Genomic DNA, 8616 nt, shown 5'->3' with positions numbered 1-8616 from the left:
TGGTTAATGAGGACTAGAGACATGTGATTTTGCTCGGTCAAGTCTCTGTCGGCAGCTGTGACAGAACACATGAACACACTGAACCCATGAAGCTGCCTTATACTGAATCAGACGCTGGATCCATCATAGTCAGTATTGTCTACTCAGACCGGCAGCGGCTCTCCAGGGTCTCGGGCGGGGGTCTTTCACATCACCTACTTGCCTGGTCCCTTCAACTGGAGATGCCAGGGATGGAACCTGGGACCTTCTGCATGCCAAGCAGAGGACTCTACCACTGAGCCACAGCTCCTTATCTTCAAATGGGGGCTGGCTGTACTTCTCCGCCAAAGGTTAGAAGATCAAACAATTGAAACGTGCTTGTTGGCCAACGGTAGTTCTGTTGGCAGCCACGATGGTGAAACAGAACCTCCGTGTATCAGGGCAGTGTATCTCGGGGAATGAATCTTGCCGAATCAGGCCTAAGGTCCATCTAGCCTAGCAGCCTGTATCTAGTAGATACTTCTCAGATACGCTTCAACAGGGCCTAAAGGAGACCCTCCACCACGCCACTGGGGTGTAGGGGTATACTGCACTTGAAGTTGGAGGTTCCGTTTTGTTCCTGCGCTGTTGACAGATCCGTGAATGTCTCCTGACCGATGGCTTTTGCTGCATGTTGTGGCAGTAAGAACCACGTGGTAGCTGTGTTGTGTGAAGAAGTTAATTCCTTCCCCTCCCCCATCTTAATTCTACTTTTAATTTAATAATACTGTCCGTACATGCCTGTATTTTTGGCAAATTGCGGGAAGGGGAAAGTATAATCTCCTCTGGCGTAGAAGGCTCTGCTACTTCTAAGAGGCTGGTGGTTTCTGAGCCTATGATAGTGGCGTTTATCAAATGAATTGGCTGGGAACGGCAGTGACCGGCTGTCCCTTCTTCTCCCTCTCTCCTCCTGCCCGTCCGTTGCCGTCTCTGGCCGTGTCCAGTTCTGTTCCTCGGAATGCAGCCCTGACCTCAGAAGTCCCACGGCAAGAAGCGGGCGCATGGTGTCGCGTCAAACATGTTTCCCCAAAACCGGCCCCCGGTGAGTTACCCCCGGCGGAAGCTGCCCTTGCAAACTTCGGTTTTCTCATTCTGGAGGGCGTTTGACTGCTTAAAAGTTTCCCTTTAAATTGAATTAACGCCCTGTTGAATTGGTTAAGGAAATCTTACATAGGGTCATAGAGCTGGAAGGGGCCATAGAGGCCATCTAGTCCAACCCCCTGCTCAATGCAAGATCAGCCTAGAGCATCCCTGACAAGTGTTTGTCCAGCCTCTCCTTAAAGACTGCCAGGGAGGGGGAGCTCACAACCTCCCCAGGTAGCCAATTCCACTGCTGAACAACTCTTACTGTAAAACATTTCTTCCTAATAACCAGCCAGTACCTTTCTGCCTGCAATTTAAACCCATTATTGCGAGTCCTATCCTCGGCTGCCAACAGGAACAGCTCCCTGCCCTCCTCTAAGCGACAGCCCTTCAAAGACTTCAAGAGAGCAACCATGTCCCCCCTCAACCTCCTCTTCTCCAGACTGAACATTCCCAACTCCCTCAGCCTTTCCTTGCAGGGCTTGGTCTCCAGGCCCCGATCATCCTTGTCGCTCTCCTCTGCACCCGTTCCATTCTGTCCACATCCTTTTTGAAGTGAGGCCTCCAGAACGGCACACGGTACTCCAGGTGCTCCAGTAGATGCCCAGGGCCCGAGTTCCTTAGTAAGCCTAATGGAATCCAGAGGCATTTTAGAGCTTTCATGGAATCACAGAGTTGGAAGGGGCCATAGAGGTTGTCTAGCCCAACCCCCTTCTCAATGCAGGATCAGCCTAGAGCATCCCTGACAAGTGTTTGTCCAGCCACTGCTTGAAGACTGCCAGTGAGGGGGAGCTCACCACCTCCCTAGGTAGCCAATTCCACTGTCGAAAAACTCTTACTGTAAAAAACTTTTTCCTAATATCCAGCCAGTTTCCACCTGTAATTTAAACCCATGTCACAAACCCTTGGTGTAGTTTTGGGTAGGTGGGAAATAGGGGGGGGTAGCTTTGCTTAAGAGCGCAAAGGCTGCTTTTAAAATCATCCCTTTCCATCAAACTTGGAGTATGCCTTATTCTTAGAGATGTTCAAAGTAACGCAAAAGGGCTTCCTGAGATAAACAAGTTCAAAACCTATCAGTACATAGAAGATCCTAAGCTAGACTTTGGTACGGTGAGAAAGATTTATTTTGAACAAAATAAATGCAAGGCCTATCACAGCTGGAGAGGAACAGTAATATAAGGGACAGTATATATAACCCCCCTTTCTGTTTCTTTATATATATTTATAATTGATTTGTAGCTTGCTTTGTTAGTTTAATTGGGTTTTGATAGACCTCGGTGTAAGTGGTCTTACAGTGGAAAAGATGGGATGGGAGACCACTATCTGGTTTGGGTGGTGATTGGCGCTGTCTCTCCCAGGGTCACCTGCAGGCTCCACCTGTTGCCACCGCCGCGGCAGCTGTTGCTGCTGCGGCCGCCAGCGTAGTTTCAACCACCCCTCAGTCCCTGAAACTGACATACCCGGAGATCCTGGATCGCATCAAAGAAGAATTTCAGTTCCTGCAGAACCAGTACCACAGGTAAAAGATACCTTTTTTGTTGTTTAACGGCCCTTGTTCTTGTGCCCATTTAAAAGATCTGCCCCCCCCCCAAGACCTGATTGGAGGTGCCAATTTGTTTCTGAATTAAAGTGTGTGGTATGATCCGTTCCTGGTTCTGAATGTGGATCAGAGGGGGAAGCGGTACAACCTGGAAGATCCGGCTTCCTGCATTAGTCCCTGATTTGGAGATGCCTCCCAACTAGACAGATATAATGACTTGCAGAGACACAGCGGGAAGCCTCCTCAGAGGATAGTTCTGCGACACCTCTGTGTGGGGGGCATTTGGGTTGTTCTGTCACGCCCAGCATAGATATGCCGAAGAATCTACCAGTCCCAAATGGAAGCTGGTTGGAAGCAAACCGGAGCAGTGACTCATGCAGAGAAGCAGCAGGCAGCCTCGTCTGTGCTCCTGTCTAGCTCTCCAGTGTTTCGCCCTGCCCTAAACCCCTTACCTCGACGGATTATCTTCTCCAAAGCATTCTCAAGGACGGAAGCTGTGTGCCTCATTCATTTTACTACTACTACTACTACTACTACTACTACTATTACTAATGCAATTTAGAAGCTGCTTTGAGTAGCCAGGCAGGATGTAAATGGTGTGTCTTTAGAACTTACTGATTCAAGGGGTCTTTAGGGGTCTCATGACCCAGTGGAATACAATGGGCTAGAGTGTTGAATTAGAATGTGGGAGACCTGGGTTCAAATCCCCACACAGCCAGTGAAGCCAGCCTAGTGACTTTGGGCCAGTTGCTTTCTCACAGCCTAAACCTACCTTGCTGGATTGTTGTGAGGACGGTGGCGACGGGAGAGCCGTGTAAATCTCTCTGAGCTTCTGAGAGGAGCAGCAGGCTAAAAATGTACTGCGTAGATTCTTCCTGTGCTTCATCCCTGCCTCCGTTTCCCTCCCCTCTCTTGGCTATCTTGACAGCAAATTGTAGACTGGGTCTCCTTGGGGCAGGGACCTGCTGTTCTTGTACTGCCAGGCAGATGGGAGGGCGTGATAGCAGTAATATTCGGGCAGTCCCTGGTGGTGAAGCTGGGTTGACTACAAGTGATTAGATGTGGAGGGTCTGGGTTGAATGCTCTCTTCTGCACCTCTAACAGCATAGACTATGCAAATTGGCAGCATGGTGTAGTGGTTAGGTGTCAGGCTAGGATCTGGGAGACGGTGGTTCAGATCCCTGCTCCGTGAGCTTCCCTGGCAGAGTGCCCTTGGGTTAGCCTCACCTACCTCACAGTGTTGTGGTGAAGATAAAATGGGGGGAGAATAGTGTATACCACCCTTATCTCTTCTGAGGAGGGTGGGATAAAAATATATTAAATCAATAATGGGTTATAAAAATAACTTTTATCTACTGGCTTCCCACAAATGAATGGAAAAAAATTCTCCCAATGGAAAATGAACAAGTAGTGTAGTGATTTTTGCTGGAGACCTGGGTTCAAATCCTCCCTCCATCACAAAGTTCACTGGGGGACCTTGGGCCGGTCACTTTCTCTCTGCTTAATAGCCCCTCACAGGGCTGTTGTGAAGATAAAGCAGAGAAAGGAGAACCTAAACTCCTTAACAACGCCCCGGAGACTTGTCCCGAGGTTTCGGTTGTGCAAATTGGCCGCGAAGCCTTGTGCAGTGTGTGTGTGTCTCTGTGTGTTTTATGCTGTTGTGTACAAGGAGCGTGCTGGGCTTCCGCTGCCCTCCCTGTTCTATTTTTACAGCTTGAAGCTCGAATGCGAAAAGCTGGCGACGGAAAAGACGGAAATCCAGCGGCATTATGTCATGGTGAGCGGCCCACCTGGGGCTTTTGGGGGGGGGGAGAAAGGGGGGAGGCGTCAGCAGTGACCCCGGGCCAAGCCGGCCGACGTTTCTGGCTTCCCTTTCACGGTGCCCTGGGCCTGCTGCGTCCCGGCTTGGCAACCGAGCCAGCCGGCCTGCTCAGGTGATAATCCCCGCGCCAGTAGCTTTCCGATGGAGCTGTTTCCTCCGGGGGTGGGGGGTTACGAGGGAGGGGGCCCCGTGGAGCCGAAGGAGCAGAAAGCCAAAGTTTGGTGGAACCGGCACAGATGCCCGTTTCGCTTCCCGTTCTTTTTAATATAACGCAGCAGTTCCCAAACTTTTTGGGCCACCGCCCCCTTGATTCCACAGACTCAACCACTCCCCCCACTACCCTACCCTATAAAAAGCATTATTCAGAATAGGGGTTTGCGTAATGCACTGAAGAAGATAATAATAAAATTTCAAAACAGTAACAATTAATTGCACATCTATTCAAAATCAAACTAAAAATTTTTTAGCTGAAATTTATTCAACAAAACTGATGAAGTTGGATCCAGTGGTACCAGCTCTTCAAAGTCTTGGGGGGGGGGAAATTCCGATAGTTTCCACCAGATTTGCCAGCATGGTGCTGAAGCTTGATCTATTGTAAATTAGTGAACAACACAGTTGAAGGGGCCGACCTCTAGTGCCCCCCCACTGCTGCTCCCTTGCCTCTTGGTGCCCCCCTAGGTAATCCCACCGCCCCCCAGGGGGTGGTACTGCCCACTTTGGGAACAACTGCTATAATGAAAGCCAAAGCCTTGTATGAATTCACAAGCAAGGGAGCAGGGTGCCAGTTTGTGCCAGTTTCCTCCTTCCCTGTATTCAAGCATCTGTGTATGGAAAGGAGGTGTTGGCTGTGTTCTCCTAATGACTCCAAAGGCGCCGACCAAGTATCATCTGCCATTAACCCTCTGGCCTTGCTAATCAGTTCTGGGTTTCTTGGCCACTGTGAACACACATGAACAACACATGAAGCTGCCTTATACTGAATCAGACCCCCCTTGGTCCATCCAAGTCAGTATTGTCTACTCAGACCAGCAGCGGCTCTCTGGGGTCTCAGGCAGAGGTTTTTCACATCACCTACTTGCCTGGTCCCTTTAAGTGGAGATGCTGGGGATTGAACCTGGGACCTTCTGCATGCCAAGCAGATGCTCTACCACTGAGCCACGGCCCCAAGAACTGTCTGCTTTTACCCAGATGTGTGTTGCTTCAGGGTTTTTCCGGTTTTGGGGGTAGTGGTGACTAATACCTGAGGAAGAGAAGCACTTGGGGGGGGGTTTCAGGCCCAATCCAACACTCAGCCTACCCCATTAAGACATGTGGGTGGGTTATATTCAGTGGGGAGGGGAAAGCACTCTTGTTATCCTCAGAGGTACCCTTGCGCTTTCTTTTTAACTTGGTGTGTTCTTAGCCTCTGTTCTGGCATCAGAAAACGGGTGCTGGGATTTAATTTGGTTCCAACTTTGGCGAGAGCGGGAATAGGGTTTCCCTGATTACTAGGGCCGGGCAGTCAGTTCTGGCGACCCCCAGATAATTAGGGTTAAGATTCCTGCCCCCGGCTGTGTCTTTTTTTAAAAAAACCTCTTTTTCTTGTCTTTGTCTTGCAGTATTATGAAATGTCCTACGGCCTGAACATCGAAATGCACAAACAGGTGAGTACGAGGAATATTTTGAAGGGTTCTAAGATTTGGGATTAATTACCATAATACGCTGGCACTAAGAGCCTGTATGGTATAGTGGTTAGAGTGTCCGAGTGGGATCTGGAAGACCCGGGTTCGAATTACCACTCTTGCCATGGAAGCTTGCTGGGTGATCTTGGGCCAGGCACGCCGTCTCAGCCTGACCTACCTGTTAAGGTGGTTTTGAGGATAAAATGACGAGGTGGGCTGTTTGGCTTGGAAAGAAGGCGGTTAAGGGGAGACATGATAGAGGTCTATAAAATTATGCATGGTATGGAGACAGTGGACAGGAAGAAGCTTTTCTCCCTCTCTCATAATACTGGAACGCAGGGTCATCTGCTGAAGCTGGAGGGTGAGAGATTCAATACAGATAAAAGGAAGTATTTCTTCACACAACACATAGTTAAATTGTGGAACTCCCTGCCCCAGGATGTGGTGATGGCTGCCAATATGGAAGGCTTTAAGAGGGGAGTGGACATATTCATGGAGGAGAGGGGTATCCATGGCTGCTAGTAAAAATGGATACTAGTCATGATGCATACCTATTCTCTCCGGGATCAGAGGAGCAGGCCCATTGTATTATGTGCTTTGGAACATGGGCAAGATAATGCTACAGTCGTCTTCCTTGTGAGCTTCCTGGAGGCACCTGGTTGGCCACTGTGTGACCAGACTGCTGGACTTGATGGGCCTGGGTCTGATCCAGCATGGCCTTTCTTATGTTCTTATATCCATGGCTACTAGCCAAAATGAATACTAGCCATGATGCATACCTATTCCCTCCAGGATCAGAGGAGCATGCCTATTATATGAGGTGCTTTGGAACACAGGCAGGATAATGCTGCTGCAGTCGTGTTGCTTGTGGGCTTCCCGGAGGCACCTGGTTGGCCACTGTGTGAACTGACCGCTGGACTTGATGGGTCTGGGATAAAAGTGGAGTATAAATGAAATAAATAAACCTCCCATTTATGCAGCTTTTCAGCCTGAGCGCCAGAAGAGAGGTCCCTCCCCAGAGAACCTCGGGGGTCTAAATTTGGACAAGTGGGGAGAGAGGAGGAAAGTGGTAGTTGTGAGTGGATGCAGTTGGTTTCATTGGACCTCAGTGGTATATAATGCCCTAGAGTCCACACTCCAAAGCAGCAGTTCTGTTCCAGGAGAACTGATTTCTGTCGTCTGAAGATCAGCTGTAATTCTGGGAGATCTCCAGGACCCACCTGGAGGCTGGCAACCTACGCCTACCTGCAGGGCTCGCAGGCTAACATTCCCCCTCACTGCTGTCGCTTCTTCAGCGAGGAAGGGAAAATAATTAAATCCCCCCCTCCCGTGTGCAGAATCTCAGATATATTTTTCCCCGTTTGGAGAACGCACAGGCCGCTTTTCCAGTAAACCTCCTCGGGTCGGCTTACCGCATAAAAATAGAAGGAAATGACTGAATTGCCAATAGACCAAATCCGAAATAAAAATCTATCATATCCTGGTTTAGCCGTCTCTCTGTGGCCGCGGTAGATCGATGGGGCTGCTGTCTCAAAAGCCAAAGTCACGTAGCAGCCTTTATTGGGATCAACCAAACCGGCGCGTGCCGATCGCTGAGCTCTCAGGTTCTCCAGGTTGGATGATTTTAAAATATGGGGGAGGGACGGTAAAGGTGTCTCGGGCCTGATTGTGAGGTCTTTTTTCCTCTGGTGTCCCCCCACCCCTCCAGCCTGACGAAGACTTCTTGAGAACTTGGAAGCTCGGACCAGGTTTGGTGCTATTTTGATTGTCCCTAAGAAAAGGTTTTGGATTTAGGATTTCTGCGTCTGACTCAGAAGAAGAGTTGGTTTTTTATATGCCGATTGAGAATCAAACCGGCTTGCAGTCGCCTTCCCTTCCTCTCCCCACAACAGACACCTTGGGAGGTAGGTGGGGCTGAGAGAGGTCGGAGAGGACTGTGACTGGCCCAAGGTCACCCAGCGGGCTTCATGTGGAGGAGTGGGGAATCGAACCCGGCTCTCCAGATTAGAGTCCGCCGCTCTTAACCACTATACCACACTGACTCTCATGTGGTTACTGCAACCTCTGCCATGTCCAAAGGCAATCTACCTCTGAATGCTATAGCAGCAAGTGGAGGGAGGAGGGGGTAGAGTTGCCAGCCTCCAGGAGGGGCCTGGAGATCTCCCAGAATCCCTGCCCACCAGGCTTCTGAGACCAGTTCCCCAAGGGAAAATGGGAGCGATTGGGCTCTATGGCATCATACCCAGTCTGGAGATTTGGAGGTGGAACCTGGTGGGGGCAGAGACCTCATCGAATCATAGAGTTGGAAGGGGCCGGACAGACCATCTAGTCCAACCCCCTGCACAATACAGGATAAGCCTAGAGCATCCCTCACTTGGATAGGATTCCATAGAGACCAGTTGGGTTGCTACCTCCAGACTGGGAAACTCCTGGAGATTCGGGGGTGGGGTCCGCGGAGGACCTCCGCAGGGATGTGATGTCATGGAGCCCAC

At 50.1% G+C, this 8616-nt stretch overlaps 1 protein-coding gene across 1 annotated transcript in view; it reads left to right on the top strand.

Annotated features, from left to right (window-relative positions):
- The first annotated feature begins 2480 nt into the window (after positions 1-2480).
- The window catches only part of LOC130473975 (transducin-like enhancer protein 1), a 49150-nt gene continuing 43014 nt past the window's right edge, over positions 2481-8616 (top strand). Inside the window, exons 1-3 of the mRNA XM_056845640.1 lie at positions 2481-2620; positions 4355-4418; positions 6062-6106. Of these exons, the coding sequence (XP_056701618.1) occupies positions 4416-4418; positions 6062-6106 (48 nt within the window). The 5' untranslated portion in view covers positions 2481-2620; positions 4355-4415. The remainder of the gene's footprint in view (positions 2621-4354; positions 4419-6061; positions 6107-8616) is intronic.

Source organism: Euleptes europaea, chromosome 2, assembly GCF_029931775.1.
Source record: "Euleptes europaea isolate rEulEur1 chromosome 2, rEulEur1.hap1, whole genome shotgun sequence".
Lineage (NCBI taxonomy): Eukaryota > Metazoa > Chordata > Lepidosauria > Squamata > Sphaerodactylidae > Euleptes > Euleptes europaea.
Note: the sequence above shows the minus strand (reverse complement) of the source record. Positions and strands in the feature narration are given on the sequence as shown.